Here is a 23,392-nt window from a genome sequence, read left to right on the forward strand (position 1 = left end):
GGATTATTGGCAGTTAGTTGGAGAATCTCCTGCAGGAGGTGCTGAAGCAGAGATTAATCAACTCTCTAACCCTGATGTACAGCTTGACAAACGCCATTTGTTGATCAGGGGTGAAAATACCTCAAAGGTATGGTAACATTTGTAATTAATCATTTCTGTTTTTCAATTCAGATTGCTTAATCTTTTAGTACTTACAAGAAAATAGGATAACTAGAATGGATTTGTGAGCTTCCTCATCAAATAGGTGGAATCCTCTGATTCCACCTATTTGAGTGATCACATTGCTGAAATATTTTAAACTTTTTTTGCTGAAACCTTGCCAGTATTATATGTATCTTTCTCTGAGTATATTGCCATGTTGAGAAAGTATTTCAAAATTTTATATGCTTTTTTAGTGTAAATTGGAAGTTTTAAATCCTCTTCTCCCTCAAACTGTAGTCAAAGCCATAGCTTCAACTTGACTTAAGAAATCGTAATGACACGATTGCAAATAAACCATACCCCCGGCCGGGATTGAACCGCGGGTTCAATCCCGGCCGGGGGTATGGTCCATAGCTTCAACCTTAGCTTGGTGACAGGTTGGGCAGGAAAGTATCTGGAATACCATTATACAGTAACACTAGTGTTCTCTTCTCACACAGTTATGACTTTAACCTTTGACTGCCAGGGTATCACTAATATTCTCTTGTACAAGGAGAGTTTTTTTTTTTTGTTGTTGTATATGTATGTGGCTCATAAAGGCCAAGGTGCTTGGTATGAAATTGTCAGATAATGTGATTTTAATATTTATCAAAAAATCATACCCATGTTACACTAATGACAGTGAATAATTTTTTATTACACTTTGGAATGTTCCTACCATGCTTTGAAAAATGCCAGCATTGTGCTTTTCACCTCAGAAGCTTAAAGTACAGATAGTTGGTTTTTCTGTCTCTCCATGGTTCCTGATGGTCTGTGCTAACATACCAAGAAGCATTTAGTTCTCAGTTATTCAACTCTTCTCATTGTCTAACACACTTGCACCTGCCAGTTAGATGTTCAATTCTTTATCTCCACTGTCTTTCCATCCCCATTTTTTTTTTCTTCCATCTTTCATCAACCCAGGTTTATATACATTTAATCAACCTGTCTTTCTTCATTTTTTTTCTGTCTGATTAACTTGTTGCCTGTCTTTAACTTGCATCATTTTTATGACCACACCAGGGTAATATTTAGTGAAGGGATTCAGTGAAACCGGTTATTTTATATAGCCGGACTTGAGTCCTGGAAATGGGAAGTACAATGCCTGCACTTTAAAGGAGGGGTTTGGGATATTGGCAGTTTGGAGGGATATGCTGTGTATTTTTATACATATATACTTCTAAATTGTTGTATTTTGAGCACGTCTGCAAAAACAGTGATTATGTGTGAGTGAGGTGAAAGTGTTGAATGATGATGAAAGTATTTTCTTTTTGGGGATTTTCTTTCTTTTTGGGTCACCCTGCCTCGGTGGGAGACGGCCGACTTGTTAAAAAAAAAAATCTAATTTCTTTTATTTATTTTTTTTAACACTGGCCGATTCCCACCAAGGCAGGGTGGCCCAAAAAAGAAAAACTTTCACCATTATTCACTCCATCACTGTCTTGCCAGAAGGGTGCTTTACACTACAGTTTTTAAACTGCAACATTAACACCCCTCCTTCAGAGTGCAGGCACTGTACTTCCCATCTCCAGGACTCAAGTCTGGCCTGCTGGTGTCCCTGAATCCCTTCATAAATGTTACTTTGCTCACACTCCAACAGCACGTCAAGTATTAAAAACCATTTGTCTCCATTCACTCCTATCAAACATGCTCACGCATGCCCACTGGAAGTCCAAGCCCCTCCAACACAAAACCTCCTTTACCCCCTCCCTCCAACCTTTCCTAGGCCGACCCCTACCCCGCCTTCCTTCCACTACAGACTGATACACTCTTGAAGTCATTCTGTTTCACTCCATTCTCTCTGCATGTCCGAACCACCTCAACAACCCTTCCTCAGCCCTCTGGACAACAGTTTTGGTAATCCCGCACCTCCTCCTAACTTCCAAACTATGAATTCTCTGCATTATATTCACACTACACATTGCCCTCAGACTTGACGTCTCCCCTGCCTCCAGCCTTCTCCTCGCTGCAACATTCATCACCCATGCTTCACACCCATATAAGAGCGTTGGTAAAACTATACTCTCATACATTCCCCTCTTTGCCTCCAAGGACAAAGTTCTTTGCCTCCACAGACTCCTAAGTGCACCACTCACCCTTTTCCCCTCACCAATTCTTTGATTCACCTCATCTTTCTTTTATTGTCTGCATAATATTTACACCAATGAAAATCATCTCTATTTCTGTAACATGTCTTCCATTCTATCATATGAGACCAAGAAACCAAGAATGCAACAATAAAAACCATACAAAGATACGTACATGTAAAGTCACTGTTTAAAACCAAAATACAGTTGTAGGATTTTTCCCCCATTGTGCACTGCTTGCTGCAGGATTTTTTTTTATATGGTGCACTCTGAAGGAGGGGTAATAATGTTGCAGTTTTATAACTGTAGTGCACCTGTGGCAAGAGTGATAGAGCAAATGATGATGAAAGTTTTTATTTTTCGGGCCACCCTACCTTGGTGGGAAACAGCTGATGTGTTAATAATAATAAAAAATGGTGCACACATACTACATAGACCTATTCTCTCATATATATATTTTTTTTTTTCAACAAGTCGGCCGTCTCCCACCGAGGCAGGGTGACCCAAAAAAGAAAGAAAATCCCCAAAAAGAAAATACTTTCATCATCATTCAACACTTTCACCACACTCGCACATTATCACTGTTTTTGCAGAGGTGCTCAGAATACACAGTTTAGAAGCATACACATATAAAGATACACAACATATCCCTCCAAACTGCCAGTGTCCCAAACCCCTCCTTTAAAGTGCAGGCATTGTACTTCCCATTTCCAGGACTCAAGTCCGACTATATGAAAATAACTGGTTTCCCTGAATCCCTTCACTAAATATTACCCTGCTCACACTCCAACAGATCGTCAGGCCCCAAGTGCCATTCGTCTCCATTCACTCCTATCTAACACGCTCACGCACGCTTGCTGGAAGCCCAAGCCCCTTGCCCACAAAACCTCCTTTACCCCCTCTCTCCAACCCTTTCGAGGATGACCCCTACCCCGCCTTCCTTCCCCTATAGATTTATATGCTTTCCATGTCATTCTACTTTGATCCATTCTCTCTAAATGACCAAACCACCTCAACAACCCCTCTTCTGCCCTCTGACTAATACTTTTATTAACTCCACACCTTTTCCTAATTTCCACACTCCGAATTTTCTGCATAATATTTACACCACACATTGCCCTTAAACAGGACATCTCCACTGCCTCCAACCGCCTCCTCGCTGCTGCATTTACCACCCAAGCTTCACACCCATATAAGAGTGTTGGTACTACTATATTTTCATACATTCCCTTCTTTGCCTCCATAAATAACGTTTTTTGACTCCACATATACCTCAACGCACCACTCGCCTTTGTTTCCCTCATCAATTCTATGATTAACCTCATCCTTCATAAATCCATCCGCCGACACGTCAACTCCCAAGTATCTGAAAACATTCACTTCTTCCATACTCCTCCTCCCCAATTTGATATCCAATTTTTCTTTATCTAAATCATTTGATACCCTCATCACCTTACTCTTTTCTATGTTCACTTTCAACTTTCTACCTTTACACACATTCCCAAACTCATCCACTAACCTTTGCAATTTTTCTTTAGAATCTCCCATAAGCACAGTATCATCAGCAAAAAGTAACTGTGTCAGTTCCCATTTTGAATTTGATTCCCCAAAATTTAATCCCACCCCTCTCCTGAACACCCTAGCATTTACTTCCTTTACAACCCCATCTATAAATATATTAAACAACCATGGTGACATTACACATCCCTGTCTAAGACCTACTTTTACCGGGAAGTAGTCTCCCTCTCTTCTACACACCCTAACCTGAGCCTCACTATCCTCATAAAAACTCTTTGCAGCATTTAATAACTTACCACAAATTCCATATACTTGCAACATCTGCCACATTGCTCCTCTATCCACTCTATCATATGCCTTTTCTAAATCCACAAATGCAATAAAAACTTCCCTACCTTTATCTAAATACTGTTCACATATATGCTTCAATGTAAACACTTGATCTACACATCCCCTACCCACTCTGAAACCTCCTTGCTCATCCGCAATCCTACATTCTGTCTTACCTCTAATTCTTTCAATTATAACCCTACCGTACACTTTTCCTGGTATACTCAGTAAACTTATTCCTCTGTAAAAATTATAGTCTCTTTTGTCCCCTTTCCCTTTATATAAAGGGACTATACATGCTCTCCGCCAATCCCTAGGTACCTTCCCCTCTTTCATACATTTATTAAACAAAAGTACCAACCACTCCAACACTATATCCCCCCCCTGCTTTTAACATTTCTGTCATGATCCCATCAGTTCCAGCTGCTTTACCCCCTTTCTACGTAATGCCTCACGTACCTCCCCCACACTTACATTCTGCTCTTCTTCACTCCTAAAAGATGGTATACCTCCCTGACCAGTGCATGAAATTACTGCCTCTCTTTCTTCCTTAACATTTGAAAGTTCCTCAAAATATTCTCGCCATCTACCTAATACCTCCATCTCCCCATCTACTAACTCCCCTACTCTGTTTTTAACTGACAAATCCATACTTTCCCTAGGCTTTCTTAACTTGTTTAACTCACTCCAAAATTTTTCTTATTTTCATTAAAATTTCTTGACAGTGCCTCTCCCACTCTATCATCTGCTCTCCTTTTGCACTCTCTCACCACTCTCTTTACCTTTGTTTTACTCTCCATATACTCTATTCTTCTTATTACACTTCTGCTTTGTAAAAACCTCTCATAAGCTACCTTTTTCTCTTTCATCACACCCTGTACTTCATCATTCCACCAATCACTCCTCTTTCCTTCTGCTCCCACTCTCCTATAACCACAAACTTCTGCCCCACATTCTAATGCTGCATTTTTAAAATTATTCCAAGCCTCTTCAACCCCCCCACTATTCATCTTTGCACTTGCCCACCTTTCTGCCAATAGTCGCTTATATCTCACCCAAACTTCCTCCTCCCTTAGTTTATACACTTTCACCTCCCTCTTACTTGTTGTTGCCACCTTCCTCTTTTCCCATCTACCTCTTACTCTAACTGTAGCTACAACTAAATAATGATCCGATGTATCAGTTGCCCCTCTATAAACATGTACATTCTGGAGCCTATCCATCAACCTTTTATCCACCAATACATAATCTAATAAACTACTTTCATTACGTGCTACATCATACCTTGTATATTTATTTATCCTCTTTTCCATAAAATATGTATTACTTATTACCAAATCTCTTTCTACACATAGCTCAATTAAAGGCTCCCCATTTACATTTACCCCTGGCACCCCAAATTTACCTACTACTCCCTCCATAACATTTTTACCCACTTTAGCATTGAAATCCCCAACCACCATTACTCTCACACTTGATTCAAAACTCCCCATGCATTCACTCAACATTTCCCAAAATCTCTCTCCTCTACACTTCTCTCTTCTCCAGGTGCATACACGCTTATTATAACCCACTTTTCACATCCAATCTTTATTTTACTCCACATAATCCTTGAATTAATTCATTTATAGTCCCTCTTTTCCTGCCATAGCTTATCCTTCAACATTATTGCTACTCCTTCTTTAGCTCTAACTCTATTTGAAACCCCTGACCTAATCCCATTTATTCGTCTCCATTGAAACTCTCCCACCCCCTTCAGCTTTGTTGTTTCACTTAAAGCCAGGACATCCAGCTTCTTCTCATTCATAACTTCCACAATCATCTCTTTCTTATCGTTTGCACAACATCCATGCACATTCAGACTTCCCACTTTGACAATTTTCTTCTTCTTATTCTTTTTAGTAATCTTTACAGGAAAAGGGGTTACTAGCCCATTGTTCCCAGCATTTTAGTTGACTTTTACAACACGCATGGCTTACAGAGGAAAGATTCTTATTCCACTTCCCCATGGATATAAAAGAAAAGTAATAAGACCAAGAACTATTAAGATAAAATCAAAGAAAACTCATATGAGTGTGTATAAATAAACGTGTACATGTATGTGTAGTGTGACCTAAGTGTAAGTAGAAGTAGCAAGACATACCTGTAATCTTGCATATTTATGAGACAGACAAAAGACATCAGCAATCCTACCATCACAGGCTTTCGTTTTACACTCGCTTGGCAGGACGGTGGTACCTCCCTGGGTGGTTGCTGTCTACCAACCTACTACCTACTCATATCTAGGATTAAATTTACTGAGTTGAGCTCGTGACGTAAAACTACGGGACTGACCCGGGCTTCAAAACCGTAGTTCTATTGGACCGACCCTAAAAGGATTAATACTGCAGCTGGCTACATGAACACTTGATAATGCAGCTGGCTACTTTCTTTCAACACACCAGCCGTATCCCACAGAGGCGGGGTGGCCCAAAAGGATAAACAAAAGTTTCTCCTTTTACATTTAGCAATATATACAGGAGAAGAGGTTACTAGGCCCTTGCTCCCGGCATTTTAGTCGCCTCTTACAACACGCATGGCTTACGGAGGAAGAAAATTCTGTTCCATTTCCCCATGGAGGTAATAGGAAATAAACAAGAACAAGAACTAGAAAGTGAAGAAAACCCAGAGGGATGTGTATATATATGTTTGTACATGTATGTGTAGTGTGACCTAAGTGTAAGTAGAAGTAGCAAGACATACCTGAAATCTTGCATGTGTATGAGACAGAATAAAAAGACACCAGCAATCCTACCATCATGTAAAACAATTGCAGGCTTCCGTTTTACACTCACTTGGCAGGATGGTAGTACCTCCCTGGGCGGTTGCTGTCTACCAACCTACTACCTAGGCAGCTGGCTACATGGACACTTAATACTGGAGCTGGCTGCATGAACATTTAATACTGCAGCTGGCTACTTGACTCTCCTACTTTTGCCTAACTGATTTAAGCTTGAAAATTACCACTGCCAAAGAATCTAGACAACTTTGTAATTTTTGGATGCTTTTTTCCTTAGGTTCTGCGGTTGCGTTCCATTTTAATGAAGGCCTTTGTGGACCACTACAGTGATCGAGGGTACGAGTGGATGTCACCACCTACAATGGTTCAAACACAGTGTGAAGGAGGCTCGACTCTATTTGATTTTAATTTCTTCGGTGAAAAGGCTTACCTCACACAATCCAGTCAGCTTTACCTTGAAACTTGCATTCCCAGGTAATGATTAATAACATACATGTAGTCATTATTATGCCATCAGTAATCAGTTTCTTTTTTTATAAGTATTCCTGTTTCTTTGTTATATTAATAATTATATACAGAAGAAGGATTACTAACCCCATGTTCTTGCTATTGTCACCTGATTGATGAGATCATTGACCAGGAGGGCTGGCCTGGAACTGCGGTGCTGAGGTGATGAACCCAAGAATCAGTTACAGGTAAACCTTCTACCTGTAATTTGAGGGTTGCAACCCCTACTCACAAACTTGCTCACAGGGTTGAAGAATTTTAAAAAAAAAATATTTTTTTCTTATGAAATGATAGAGAATCTTTTTCTGAAGGTAATGAAACCAAAAGCGTGAAAATTGATGGAAAACTTATGGAATTATGCTTTTGTGAAGTTAGCAGTCTTGGCAATATTTATGCACCGGTGATTTTGCCCATCTTGAGCTCTGTTTTGGGTCAGTTCCATTGTTCCAGTCAACCAAACTTGTAGCTATTTCACTAGAACTCCTTTTATTCTATCGACTGAGTACAAGAAACTGCCCATTTACCTATTTCAGCTATCTAATGGTGATCAGAAATTACTAATTTGGCCAATTTCACAAAATTCAAGAAAGACCAATTTCAAAATAGGGTCCAGAATAAATAATGCAGACATTTCTGGCACTAAAATAACATTTTATCTGTTCATTAGTCACATCTGCAAGCCTCTCTTATAGTATGCTTGCTTTTCATTTTGAATTTTTATTTACACAAAAAATAAAGAATTACTGTTATTTAGACTAATACATAATTTTAATAACTGTATAAATAATATCAGTGCATTTGTGAATACATATTAGACCACCCAGCTGATGTGTATTGGACGTGTGATGTGATATGTTTACTCTTGAACATTGGCAAAAATCGAACATTTCCGCTAATTTGAGCTCAAATTCAAGCTACTTTAGTCTGTAAACCATTCAGAATAATTTCTATTTCTGTAATATATCTTCGGTTGAACGAGACCAAGAAAACTAGAATACAGCCATAAACACCATATGAAAATACACTGCAAATTCGCTGTTTTAAACCAAACGCATGGTTGCAGTTTTTTTTGTTATGCACTGCGTGGTGCAGGATTTTTTTTTATACTGTGCACACTGGTCACACAGACCCATTCTCTCACATGTAGGCCTACCAGCTTTCTCCTGCAAGGTTTGAAGCTGCTAGAATTTTGGCATAGTATTACAGGACCAACACTTACTTCAAAGCCATAATATTATGGGACTGACGCCAAAGGGGTTAGGAAATTCTACGAAGATAAGAAACCTTAAGAATTTTTTTTTATTATTAACACATTGGCTGTTTCCCACCAAGGTAGCGTGGCCCAAAAAAGAAAAACTTTCATCATAATTCACTCCATCACTGTCTTTCTAGAGGCACACTTACACTATAGTTATAAAACTGCAACATTAGCACCCTTCCTTCAGAGTGCAGGCATTATACTTCCCATCTCCAGGACTCAAGTCCGGCCTGCTGGTTTCCCTGAATCCCTTCATAAATGTTACCTTGCTCACACTCCAAGAGCATGTCAAGTCCTAAAAACCATTTGTCTCCATTCACTTATATCTAACACACTCACTCATGCTTGATGGAAGTCCAAGCCCCTCGCACACAAAGCCTCCTTTACCCTCTTCCTCCAACTTTTCCTAGGCCAACCCCTACCCTGTCTTCCTCCACTACAAATTTATATACTGTACTTTTGAAGTCATTCTATTTTGTTCCGTCCTCTCTACATGTCCGAACTACCTCAACAACCCCTCCTCAGCCTTCTGGATAATAGTTTTGGTAATCCCACACCACCTAATTTCCAAACTATGAATTCTCTGCATTATATTCACACCACACAATGCCCTCGGACATGACATCTCCACTGCCTTCAGCCTTCTCCTTGTTGCAACATTCACCACCCATGCTTTACACCCATATAAGAGCATTGGTATAACTACTGTCATACATTCCCCTCTTTGCTTCCATGAACAAAGTTCTTTGTCTCCACAGACTCCTCAGTGCACCTCTTGCCTTTTCTTTTTCCCCTTGTTAATTCTATGATTCACTTTGTCTTTCATAGACTCATCTGCTGACATGTCCACTCCTAAATATCTGAATACATTCACCTCCTCCATACTCTCTCTCTCTCTCTCTCCAATCTGATATCCAAGTTTTTGTTACCTAATTTTTTTTTGTTATCCTCATTACCTTGCTCTTTCCTATATTCACATACAATTTTCTTGTTTTATATACCCTACCAAACTCATCCACCAACCTCTGCAACTTCTCTTCAGAATCTCCCAAAAGCACAGTGTTATCAGCAAAGAGCAAATGTGACAATTCCCACTTTGCCAGCATCCAAGCATTCACTTCTCTTACAACTCCATCTATAAATATATTGAACAACCACAGTGACATCACACATCCTTGTCTAAGGCCTACTTTACTGGGAAATGGTCTCACTCTCTCCTACATACTCTAACATGAGCCTCGCTATCATTGTAAAAAGTCTTCACTGCTTTCAGTAAGCTACATCCCATTCCATACATTTGCAACATCTGCCACATTGCCCCCCTATCCACCCTGTTGTGTGCCTTTTCCAAATCCATAAATGCCACAAAAACCTCTTTACCCTTATCTAAATACTGTTCACCAATATATTTCACTGTAAACACTTGGTCTACACACCCCCTACCTTCCTAAAGCCTCCTTGTTCATCTGCTATCCCACTTTCCATCTTACTCTTAATTCTTTCAACAATAATTCTACTCAAACTGAGCCGTGGGGGCATTGACCCCTGAAATCCTCTCCAGGCAAACTCCAGGTACACCTTACCAGGTATACTGAACAGACTTCCCCTATAATTTTTGCACTCTCTTTTGTCCCCTTTGCCTTTATACAAAGGAACTATGCATGCTCTCTGCCAGTCCCTAGGTGCCTTACCCTCTTTCATGTATTTCTTAAGAGATACTTAACATAATTTTTTATCCCCACAGATGCTTTGATGCACCACCCATCTTTTTTCCTCTCATCAATTCTGTAGTTTACCTTGCCTCTCATAGACCAGGTCCTGCTCAGGCTGTAAGCTGTCTCCCTTTCCCTCCCGATTAATGACCACTTCCTCGTGCAGCGACCACATATTTATAAATACATTTTTTGCAGGTCTTCACAGATGATCCTTTATTAGTTATTTTGCACATCAGCAGTCAACTGTTTTCATAATATTTGCCTCACCAATTAAAACATGAGGAAAAAGGGTATAATCTTTATATACAGTAGACTCATAATTTAAGCAACAGTAACTTGTATTTTCAGTAACTCTCTTGAAATTTTGTGTCCAAGACCCTAAATTGTACACGAAAAACTACTTATGTACGTGTCAAAAGATGGCAAGAAAATCTAGCATGACACTGTAGGTGTCTTAGAAAATTTAGGTAAACATGTTTTGAGGTGTATAGTGGTGAGAGAGACGTATAAAGGCTGATACCCTATAATTACAATACGAGTACAAATTCCAGTGCCTTAACAATCATTTATCTACACTAGCTCTTGTTTATACAGTTGCTGATTATGCCGTGATTGATAATGCGCTGTAGTGTAAAAAAAGTTATTAAATAAGAGAGCTGTGTAGTGATGATATAGTGGTGAGTGTATCAGTGTACTGGGTGGCTGCAGGAAATTTCTCTGATCAAGTTTGTGACCCAGAAGAGCCACTTCAACCATCTCTACACACTTCTGTAGAAATAAGGATGAAGAACAAGGAACTGAAGGAAATATATAGTTCTTTCATTTCACATTTTTAGCTAATTTTAATGATCAATAAACAATGACAGCAACAATTTTAGGTGATGAAAGCTATTGATTTAAAAAGTAAAAAACTTCTTTGGCTTTTTTCGACATGTCAAGAATGCAACCCTATTTTTCATGTGTGTTGTTCACACCATGAGTTGTGAGTTCATAAGTAGTGCCAATTACCAGGAATATAATCCACATGGATTATGATTGCTGGGACCAGCTCTGCCCTCTGGCCAACTAATACCATAAATATATTATATTGGAAATGCAGGTTTATAATACCAAGGCTTGTGGATACTTCCTCTGACAAACTCTGGGCTTTTACTTCCTCAGTAAGGATGCTGTTTTTTGGTAGTGTTGGCATCCAGCTCTTGAGACACTTGCTTAATGTCTGTCCTGCCATTCAACATTGTAACACAGGTAATGACCAAGTGTACTCAAGTGGTGTGTAGGTGAAGAGAAAAAAAAAGAAGGGAATTAGTATATTTTTAAGCAAATGTAGTATTTTTGTACTTTATATGTATTTTATTTAAAAATGCCATTAAAACTGAGTATAATTGATATTCTCTACCAAGTGTCTTAAGGATGACAGTCATTAAAGAGATTACTCTTATATTAAAAGGTTTACACTTCAGGAAAATGTATATTGTTGAATGCCTTTAAAAGCAATGTGAAATGCTAGCATTTTTGATACTGTCTTTGATTTTCAACAGTTTCGGTGATGTGTATTGCATAGAGCAGTCTTATAGAGCAGAACAGTCGCGGACGCGCCGTCATCTGGCTTCCTATACTCATATTGAAGCTGAATGTGCCTTTATCACTTTCAGTGAATTATTAGATCGTATTGAAGACTTGGTTAGTATATTGTATTTGTTGTTAAAGATATGCTCTTGTTTCTACAGTTTTAAGAAAAAATGTCAATATCTTAGAACTAGTAATAGTATCATATTCTAGTTCTGCATGTAATGGTTTATTTCATATACTGCCATGTCCCACCAAGGCAGGGTGACCTGAAAAAGAAACACTTTCACCACCATTCATTCCATCACTGTCTTGCCAGAGGTGCACTGATACTACAGTTCAAAACTGCAATTATCCTCACCTCTTCTTCAGAGTGCAGGCACTGTACTTCACTGAATTCCTTCATAAATGTTACCTTGCTCATGCTCCAACAGCATGTCAAGTCATAAAAACCACTTGCCTCCACTCCTTTTTAACATGCTCACATGTGCCTGCTGGATGTCTAAACCCCTCACACACAAAACCACCTTTACCCCCTCCCTTCAACATTTCCTAGGACAACCTCTACCCCACCTTCCCTACACTACAGATTTATACACCCTCCAAGTCATCCTAGTTTGTTCCCTCCTCTCTAAATATCCTCTTCAGCCTTCTGGATAGTACTTTTAGTAACACTGCACCTTCACCTAATCTCCAAGCTGTGTATTCTGTGCATAGTATTCACACTACGCATTGCCATCAAACATAACATCTCCACTGCCTCCAGCCTACTTCTTGATGGAACATTCACAACCCAGGCTTACACCCATATAAGAGCATTGGTACCTTGTTAAATTTATCTTAGTATTTAAAGCAACAAAACTGTACCATAAATCAGGGGAAGAGGAGAAAGAGAATTCTACATGAGATCAAAGACATTCCAATGAGTGAGCAAATCTCGCCTTTACAACTGAATCATTTTTGCTCTTTTCCTTTCTCTTTCTTTCCCCCTTTTTTCCCCTCTTTTCATTTCCTGCTGGTTTCTTTAATACAATTAATTAGAAGCCTGGCCATGGACTGAGACATGGAGGTGTTGACTCCCAAAAGACCCTCCAGTTGTACTCCAAAGTGTGTCAAAGTAGTATTGATATTTGTGTGTATTGTCTATTTTTATGGTATTGATATCTATATTGGAATTAGTGAAGAAGTTGCTGATACCAGCTGATACTTTTAAAATGTTAATTTGAATGTTCTTTTAAAAACAGTAAAATTAACTCATACTTCACAATTACAGGGGTTACCCACATTACATAAACTAACACACAAAAGAACACAGTACACACAGTCATATGTGACTCAAATCATTGTGCTCCCTGGACACTGACTCGGCAAAGACTTTGTTCGGAAAAATGTTCTTAGAGTGATGCCATTTCCTGCATCCCACACAGCAGCACACATCAGTGAGATTATTCAAGAAGCATTGTATAAATACAATATATCAGCTTCCAAAATTCATTTGATATTGTGGAATAATGGTGCCATTGTTGTCAAAGGAATTTAAGGTACAGGACACAGCAGTTTACCATGCTTTCTAGTTCACTTCATTCCAGGGCAGAGACTAATAAAAGACATCATTGCTAATAGTAGGTAAATAGTGAGTCACTTGAGTTACTCTTCTCTAGTCTGCGGTAAACTAGAGATTCTTCAGAACAAAATGAACTACTGAAGCACCAGCTCATTCAGAATATATCAACCCTCTGGGATAACACTTGTACAATGTTAGAATGCATCTATGAACCCCCCCCCCCCCCCAAAAAAAAAAAGCCATTGCAGTATATTGCTTACATAACATGACTTTCATCATTGGATGGAAAAAAGTGGAATCTTATTGCAAAGTTATTTTGTTCATCCTAGGTAGTAGGTTGGTAGACAGCAATCACTCAGGGAGGCACTACCGTCCTGCCAAGTGAGTGTAAAACGGAAGCCTGTACTTGTTTTGCATGATGTTAGGATTGCTGGTGTCTTTTTTTTTTGTCTCATAAACATGTAAGATTTCAGGTATGTCTTGTTACAATGGTACCCCGAGTTTCGTACAGCTCCAAACTCGAACATTCATATAAGTGTATTATTGTGAGTGCTTTTATAAGTGTATTTTTGGGGGTCTGGAACTAATCTAATTTACATTATTCCTTATGGGAACAAATCAGTTCGGTAACAGCACTCGAACAGCCTTCTGGAACGAATTATGGACGAAACTCTGGGTACCACTGTACTTCTATTTACACTTAGGTCACACTACACATGTATGTACAAGCATATATATATACACCCCTCTGAGTGTTGTTCTATTTTTTTACTAGTTCTTGTTTTTATTTCCTCTGATCTCCATGGGGAAGTGGAACAGAATTCTTCCTCCGTAAGCCACACGTGTTTTAAGAGTCGACTAAAATGCCGGGAGCAAGGGGCTAGTAACCCCTTCTCCTGTATACATTACTAAAGTTAAAAAGAGAAACTTTTGTTTTTCTCTTTGGGCCACCCTGCCTCGGTGGGAAATGGTCAATTTGTTGAAAGAAGAAGAAACGTGCAAGATTTCTTGTTCATCTTGCTAGTTCTCCTTACACTTAGGTCACACTACACGTACATATACAAGCATATATATACACACCCCTCTGGGTTTTCTTCTATCTTCTTACTAGTTCTTGTTCTTGTTTATTTCTGCTTATCTCCATGGGAAAGTGAAACAGAATTCTTCCTCTGTAAGCCATGCATGTCGTAAGAGTCGACTAAAATGCCGGGAGCAAGGGGCTAGTAACCCTTTCTGTATATATTACTAAATTTAAAAGGAGAAGCTTTTGTTTTTCCTTTTGGGCCACCCTGCCTCAGTGGGATATGGCCGGTTTGTTGAAAGATTTTGTTCATTGAAAACATTTCACAGAAAAAATAGTGAAAAAAATTGTCTGGTCATAGAAATACTGTTTCAAGTGTGTACAATATTTGAAACATTTCCTCAACAAAGGTTGAGTGATACAAGGTTTTCAGGCTTGAGTAGCAGACTGTCATCTTTTAGTACCACAGTTTAATTGTATTTAGATTTTATTAACACTGGAAGAATTTTTCCGTAAGTTGAATATAAATGCTATTTATAATTTGTAATTTTGTGAATCTTGCACAAATCCAATCTCCCTTAATGTGAGGGATTTACTCTAGAATGTGCCAATGGCATTGAGATAGTAAGTGGAAAGTTGTTCATTTAGGAATTTAAAATTTAGACATGTATCTGTACGAGAATTTATAGTCAGGCGATGTGGCTGTTTCATTATTAGACTACAGGAAATCAAAGTTTAAAAAGTAATTGATTACTGTAAACATAAAATTATATTTTCTCTGTTTAAAATGCCTTGAAAAATAATAATTTGTTGTAGTGTATGTATTAAGAGCAATATTTATTTGGTAGATATGTGATGTGGTAAAGAGAGTAGTGGAACACCCAGTGGGTAGTCAACTAATGAAGGAGTTGCACCCAGAGTTTGTAGCACCCTCAAAACCCTTCCTCAGGTTGACTTACTCGGATGCTATCAAGTACCTCAAGGAGCATAACATTACCAAGGAAGATGGATCTTACTATCAATATGGAGAGGTAAGTAGTAGCTATACTAATGTACATTAATTTCAGATGTCACTTGTTTGTTAATGATTTCATTTTGTGCTAGGTAAATACAGGTTATTAAACTTAACATTTTTCCAGTTCAGTCAGAATACACCATTATCAATATTATTATTATTATTATTATCATTAATCATCATCAGTATCATTGATGTTGCTGCTGCTGCTGCTGCTGCTGCCGCCGCCACCACCACCGCCGTGTCATACTTAATTGTAGTTACAAGAGTAAAGCTGTGATAGTTATTTCTTGTTTTTGCTTAATTTATTGTATTATTGTATAAATGTGCCAGCAGTTGTAGCACTTGCCACTTGTGCTTCGTAATCTAGTGTTCTACCACTGTTTATGATGACATTCTTTCTAGTATTTTTTTTAATCAGTTTTCTGAGTTTACAATTGTGAATTTTTGTTTGCCTGATGATAGTGCAAGAATAAGATCTCTGCTTATTTTTTATATTATATTTTTTTTTTTGTTATGCCTTTTCTTCCTGCCACTATGAGGGCATCTTTAGCTCTTTGTCTTGCCTTATAATATGTAGAGTTCTTAACTGTAAACCATTTTGTAATCTGCATGTATTTTCTGTTATATCTTCATTATTGTTTGGTGTGTTTCACACTACCTCTATATAATTCCATATTTGGTCTAATGTATTTTGATAAACAATCTTTGATCCATATTTTTAAAAGCAGTGTGACCCAGAGAGAGAGGGCAGTAAAATATCCTTTTTCTTTTTTAGTAATTATACAGAAAAAAGTATTTTTTAAAGGATTATAGTCATCTCGGTGTGTTATTATGTAATACTAATATTTTTTCTGGGGTCGAAAAAAAAAAAATACCGGGTCCAGTTGTATATTATTGTTACATTTAACAGGATATTCCAGAGATGCCGGAAAGAAAAATGACTGATCAGATTGGGAAGCCAATTCTGCTCAACAGGTTTCCAGCTGGTATAAAAGCCTTCTACATGTCCAAGTGTGAGGATGATAATTCACTTACAGAATCGGTATGTTTCAATTTTTTTTTGTTTGCCTGGATTACTTGTCACTCTGGGAATGCATTGTGTACAGGAGGGCCCTGTTTTTTAGGTGGCTGGGTTACTGACCCCTGCTGATAAGTGAAAATCGCTGGTGAGTGGAGCATAGTGTTTTTTTGCTATCGAATGCATATAAAATGCCTGATAACATGTTTACATTATCATATATTAAGTGCTCAATACAGGCCTAAAAAACAAAGATAGGAAAGTAAAATGAATATACAGCACTTACAAAACTTACCTTAAAATATGGCGCCAGACGTTTTTCCCTGACACATCTGTTACATGAAATGAACGATGACACAGTTGAAAACTGCCGAAATAGCAGGACACCGAAAAGAGAGACCGAAACAAAGGGCCTTCCTGTATTATTAGCTTATGACTTAATTTTTTTAATCATGCTAAACTCGCATTAGGATTCTACTGAGAAATTCCATTGCCTCTGGTTGATAGTGTGAATGATGGTGAAAACTGTCTTTTACAGGTCACCCTGCCTTGGTGGGAGACAGCCAGAGTGTTAAAAAAATATTATACACATTCCTCTGTGAATAAGAAGCATGAATGTACGTTATAAATAGTCACCTGCAAACACTAGGAAGTTGTGAAGGTGTTACGGGTGTCATTATCTATTTAAGATTGCAGAGAGTGAGCTGCAGCTCTTGGTCCCTGTCTCTTTAACTTTTGACTGACTGACATGAGTGAGCCAGTCATATCCATCTGTGAAGCTGTGTGGAGTTCACTTCTACTGTCTCATTGCTCAGCTCATTCTACTTATTTTTTTTTTAATCACTCCTACAATGAAGAAATAATATCTTTTTTTCTTATTTTTGTACATAATTTACATGCATAGCTTTCGGAGGAAGAATTCTTTTCTGCTTCCCAATGGAGTTTTGTATGTAATATCCAACCGTATTTTCTTACTCTTGTTGCCTCTCTGGTAAAGAGGTGATCCATGTCTAGTATTTTGTTGTTCTTTGCTCCTTCAGTAGCATAAAGTCTGTTTCTCACATTCTAAGTAGCTCATTCACCTCGGATCATGTACCAGTCTTGATGCTCTCTGGCACACTCAAGTTTTTTTTTTTGTTTTTGTTTTGCTAGGTGTGGGTTTCACACCAACATTGTGTACTGGAGTATGTCTAGTTTTCTGCCACTCGTAGGTTTGCAAACTTAGCTTTTGTGCTGTTAATGTTATTCTGTTTAGGTTTATAATAATGGTTATTAGAAATTTTTTTTTTTACCTAGGTGTTTCTGTGAGCTTTAGTTTCAGCATCTTTCTCTGTTTTTAGCCACCGTCTCCCAGCTTCAAGCTTTGCTTTTGCTAGCAGTTAAATTCCACTAACCATTTATCTGATCATTATGGAAATCTGTCCAGATTTTTTGTCTTCTTTTATCTTCTTCACTTCGTATTTTCATTATATACATACCTGTAGTTCATCAGTATATGTAAACACTTGCAAAATACAACAATGACCCGGGTTAATATAACAATGACCCGGGTTAATATAACAGTGACCCAAGTTAATATAACAATGAACCAGGTTAATATAACAATGACCCTGCTTAACCCTTCGAGGGTCCAAGCCGTAGATCTATGCCTTGTCTACAGGGTCCAAGAATTTAAAAAAAAAAAATTAGTTATTTTTTCTTATGAAATAGTAGAGAATCTTTTTCTGAAGGTCGTAAAACAAAAAGTATGAAATTTGATGGAATTTTACTGTGTCAGCGATATTTACACATCAGTGATTTTGTCCACTTTGACTCCTATTTTAGGTGAATTACATTATTCCAGTAGACCAAATTCTTGCCTGTTTCACTGGTATTACTTCTATTTTCTTGATTGAGCACAAGAAACTGCCCAATCAACTATTTCAACTACCCAGTAAAGTGATCAGAAATTGGTAATTTGACTAATTTCACACCAAGTTCAAAATATTACAATTTCAAAATAAGGTCCAGAATAAACAGGCATTCCTGGCACTAAAATAACATTACCTCTGTTTATTAGTTATGTTTCCAGGCTTTACACATGAATTCCATTTTGACTTTATTTACATAAAAAATTTTTATTCACACCAAAAAAATAGAGGATTTACTGTTATTCAGTACTGTAATAATATCAGTGCATTTGTGATCGTATATTAGGCCCACCAGTTGACTTGTATTGGATGTGTGATGTCATTTGTTTACTCTTGAACATCGGCAAAAATCGAATGTTTACACTACTTTGAGCTCAATTTCAAGCTATTTTCAGTACTAAAAACAATCAAAATCATCTTTATTTCTATAATATGTCATCCATTTTATCAAATGAGACCAAGAAACCGCGAATACAAAAGTAAAAACATTACGAAAATACACCGCAAAGTCGGTGTTTGAATCCAAACACATGGTCACAGTTTTTTTCATTATGCACTGCATGTTGCAGGATTTGTTTTATGTGGTGGACACTTACCACATAGATACATTTTCTCATATCTAGGCCCAAATTTACCACTCACAGCTTATCTGAGTGAGCTGAGCTTATTGTGTACAACTATGGCTTGGACCCTGTGGACAAGGAGTAGATCTACGGCTTGGACCCTCAAAGGGTTAATATAACAATGACCCAGGTTAATATAACATTGGGTAACTTTAAAAGAATTAATGTATTACAGCTATTTATTTATTTAATTTGATTTCTGCATTTTAAAAATAAATACATGTCTAATTCAGCATATGCATTCCAAAGTATATTATGGACGAGTCCCTGATCAATATAATATATTACAAGATTTTTTTTTCAGTTGTCTGTCTCTCACCGAGGCAGGGTGACCCAAAAAGAAAGAAAATCCCCCAAAAAGAAAATACTTTCATCATCATTCAATACTTTCATCTCACTCACGCATAATCACTGTTTTTGCAGAGGTGCCCAGGATACAACAGTTGAGAAGCATATATTTATAAAGATACACAACATATCCCTCCAAACTGCTAGTATCCCGAACCCCTCCTTTAGAGTGCAGGCATTGTACTTCCCATTTCCAGGACTCAAGTCCGGCTATATAAAAATAACTGGTTTCCCTAATTTTTTTTGTTTTTTTTGTTTTTGTTTTTTTTTCTCCCAACAAGTCGGTCGTCTCCCACCGAGGCAGGGTGACCCAAAAAAGAAAGAAAATCCCCAAAAAGAAAATACTTTCATCATCATTCAACACTTTCACCACACTCACACATTATCACTGCTTTTGCAGAGGTGCTCAGAATACAACAGTTTAGAAGCATATACGTATAAAGATACACAACATATCCCTCCAAACTGCCAATATCCCAAACCACTCCTTTAAAGTGCAGGCATTGTACTTCCCATTTCCAGGACTCAAGTCCGACTATATGAAAATAACCGGTTTCCCTGAATCCCTTCACTAAATATTACCCTGCTCACACTCCAACAGATCGTCAGGTCCCAAGTATCATTCGTCTCCATTCACTCCTATCTAACACGCTCATGCACGCTTGCTGGAAGTCCAAGCCCCTCGCCCACAAAACCTCCTTTACCCCCTCTTTCCAACCCTTTCGAGGACGACCCCTACCCCTCTTTCCTTCCCCTATAGATTTATATGCTTTCCATGTCATTCTACTTTGATCCATTCTCTCTAAATGACCAAACCACCTCAACAACCCCTCTTCTGCCCTCTGACTAATGCTTTTAACTCCACACCTTCTCCTAATTTCCACACTCCGAATTTTCTGCATAATATTTACACCACACATTGCCCTTAGACAGGACATCTCCACTACCTCCAACCGTTTCCTCGCTGCTGCATTTACCACCCAAGCGTCACATCCATATAAGAGTGTTGGTACTACTATACTTTCATACATTCCCTTCTTTGCCTCCATAGATAACGTTTTTTGACTCCACATATACCTCAACGCACCACTCACCTTTTTTCTCTCATCAATTCTATGATTAACCTCATCCTTCATAAATCCATCCGCCGACACGTCAACTCCCAAGTATCTGAAAACATTCACTTCTTCATACTACTCCTCCCCAATTTGATATCCAATTTTTCTTTATCTAAATCATTTGATACCCTCATCACCTTACTCTTTTCTATGTTCACTTTCAACTTTCTACCTTTACACACATTCTCAAACTCATCCACTAACCTTTGCAATTTTTCTTTAGAATCTCCCATAAGCACAGTATCATCAGCAAAAAGTAACTGTGTCAATTCCCATTTTGAATTTGATTCCCCATAATTTAATCCCACCCCTCTCCCGAACACCCTAGCATTTACTTCTTTTACAACCCCATCTATAAATATATTAAACAACCATGGTGACATTACACATCCCTGTCTAAGACCTACTTTTACCGGGAAGTATTCTGCCTCACTTCTACACACCCTAACCTGAGCCTCACTATCCTCATAAAAGCTCTTTACAGCATTTAGTAACTTACCACCTATTCCATAAACTTGCAACATCTGCCACATTGCTCCTCTATCCACTCTATCATATGCCTTTTCTAAATCCATAAATGCAATAAAAACTTCCCTACCTTTATCTAAATACTGTTCACAAATATGCTTCAATGTAAACACTTGATCTACACATCCCTTACCCACTCTGAAGCCTCCTTGCTCATCCGCAATTCTACATTCTGTCTTACCTCTAATTCTTTCAATTATAACCCTACCGTATACTTTTCCTGGTATACTCAGTAAACTTATTCCTCTATAATTTTTACAATCTCTTTTGTCCCCTTTCCCTTTATATAAAGGGACTATACATGCTCTCTGCCAATCCCTAGGTACCTTCCCCTCTTTCATACATTTATTAAACAAAAGTACCAACCACTCCAACACTATATCCCCCCCTGCTTTTAACATTTCTGTCATGATCCCATCAGTTCCAGCTGCTTTACCCCCTTTCATTCTACGTAATGCCTCACGTACCTCCACCACACTTACATTCTGCTCTTCACTCCTAAAAGATGGTATACCTCCCTGGCCAGTGCATGAAATACCGCCTCTCTTTCTTCCTCAACATTTAAAAGTTCCTCAAAATATTCTCGCCATCAACCTAATACCTCCCTCTCCCCATCTACTAACTCCCCTACTCTATTTTTAACTGACAAATCCATACGTTCCCTAGGCTTTCTTAACTCGCTCCAAAATTTTTTCTTATTTTCATTAAAATTTCTTGACAGTGCCTCTCCCACTCTATCATCTGCTCTCCTTTTGCACTCTCTCACCACTCTCTTCACCTTTCTTTTACTCTCCATATACTCTGCTCTTCTTTTAACACTTCTGCTTTGTAAAAATCTCTCATAAGCTAACTTTTTCTCTTTTATCACACCCTTTACTTCATCATTCCACCAATCACTCCTCTTTCCTCCTGCCCCCACCCTCCTATAACCACAAACTTCTGCCTCACATTCTAATACTGCATTTTTAAAACTCGTCCAACCCTCTTCAACCCCCCCCCCCCCCACTACCCATCTTTATACTAGCCCACCTTTCTGCCAATAGTCGCTTATATCTCACCCGAACTTCCTCCTCCCTTAGTTTATACACTTTCACTTCCCTCCTACTTGTTGTTGCCACCTTCCTCTTGTCCCATCTACCTCTTACTCTAACTGTAGCTACAACTAAATAATGATCCGATATGTCAGTTGCCCCTCTATAAACATGTACATCCTGGAGCCTACCCATTAGCCTTTTATCCACCAATACATAATCTAACAAACTACTTTCATTACATGCTACATCATACCTTGTATATTTATTTATCCTCTTTTTCATAAAATATGTATTACTTATTACCAAATCTCTTTCTACACATAGCTCAATTAAAGGCTCCCCATTTACATTTACCCCTGGCACCCCAAATTTACCTACTACTCCCTCCACAACATTTTTACCCACTTTAGCATTGAAATCCCCAACCACAAGTACTCTCGCACTTTGTTCAAAACTCCCCACGCATTCATTCAACATTTCCCAAAATATCTCTCTCTCCTCTACACTTCTATCTTCTTCAGGTGCATATACGCTTACTATAACCCACTTCTCACATCCAACCTTTATTTTACTCCACATAATCCTTGAATTAATACATTTATAGTCCCTATTTTCCTGCCATATCTTATCCTTCAACATTATTGCTACTCCTTCTTTAGTTCTAACTCTATTTGAAGCCCCTGACTTAATCCCATTTATTCCTCTCCACTGAAACTCTCCCATCCCTTTCAGCTTTGTTTCACTTAAAGCCAGGACATCCAGCTTCTCATTCATAACATCGACATTCATCTCTTTCTTATCATTTGCACAACATCCACACACATTCAGACTTCCCACTTTGACAGTTTTCTTCTTCTTATTCTTTTTAGTAATCTTTACAGGAAAAGGGGTTACTATCCCATTGTTCCCGGCATTTTAGTTGACTTTTACAACACGCATGGCTTACGGAGGAAAGATTCTTATTCCACTTCCCCATGGATATAAAAGGAAAAGTAATAAGACCAAGAACTATTAAGATAAAATGAAAGAAAACTCATATGAGTGTGTATAAATAAACGTGTACATGTATGTGTAGTGTGACCTAAGTGCAAGTAGAAGTAGCAAGACATACCTGTAATCTTGCATATTTATGAGACAGACAAAAGGCACCAGCAATCCTACCATCATGTAAAACAATTACAGGCTTTTGTTTTACACTCACTTGGCAGGACGGTAGTACCTCCCTGGGTGGTTGCTGTCTGCCAACCTACTACCTACATAATTATTA

At 38.2% G+C, this 23,392-nt stretch overlaps 2 protein-coding genes across 5 annotated transcripts in view; both read left to right on the forward strand.

The window, feature by feature from the left end:
* The window catches only part of LOC128703856 (oxysterol-binding protein-related protein 1), a 648,989-nt gene that overhangs the window by 297,589 nt on the left and 328,008 nt on the right, over window positions 1-23,392 (forward strand). The gene's annotated exons all lie outside the window — the stretch shown is intronic.
* AsnRS (asparagine--tRNA ligase) overlaps window positions 1-23,392 on the forward strand; it is a 62,600-nt gene that overhangs the window by 34,944 nt on the left and 4,264 nt on the right. For both annotated transcript variants that reach the window (XM_070084967.1, XM_070084968.1), the window contains 5 exons: window positions 1-127; window positions 7,172-7,368; window positions 11,916-12,057; window positions 15,377-15,559; window positions 16,457-16,588. The exon at window positions 1-127 is cut by the window's left edge and continues 26 nt beyond it. In XM_070084967.1, coding sequence (XP_069941068.1) covers window positions 1-127; window positions 7,172-7,368; window positions 11,916-12,057; window positions 15,377-15,559; window positions 16,457-16,588 — 781 coding nt within the window. The remainder of the gene's footprint in view (window positions 128-7,171; window positions 7,369-11,915; window positions 12,058-15,376; window positions 15,560-16,456; window positions 16,589-23,392) is intronic.

The sequence above is a fragment of the Cherax quadricarinatus genome, chromosome 14, assembly GCF_038502225.1.
Source record: "Cherax quadricarinatus isolate ZL_2023a chromosome 14, ASM3850222v1, whole genome shotgun sequence".
NCBI classification, from domain to species: Eukaryota; Metazoa; Arthropoda; class Malacostraca; order Decapoda; family Parastacidae; genus Cherax; species Cherax quadricarinatus.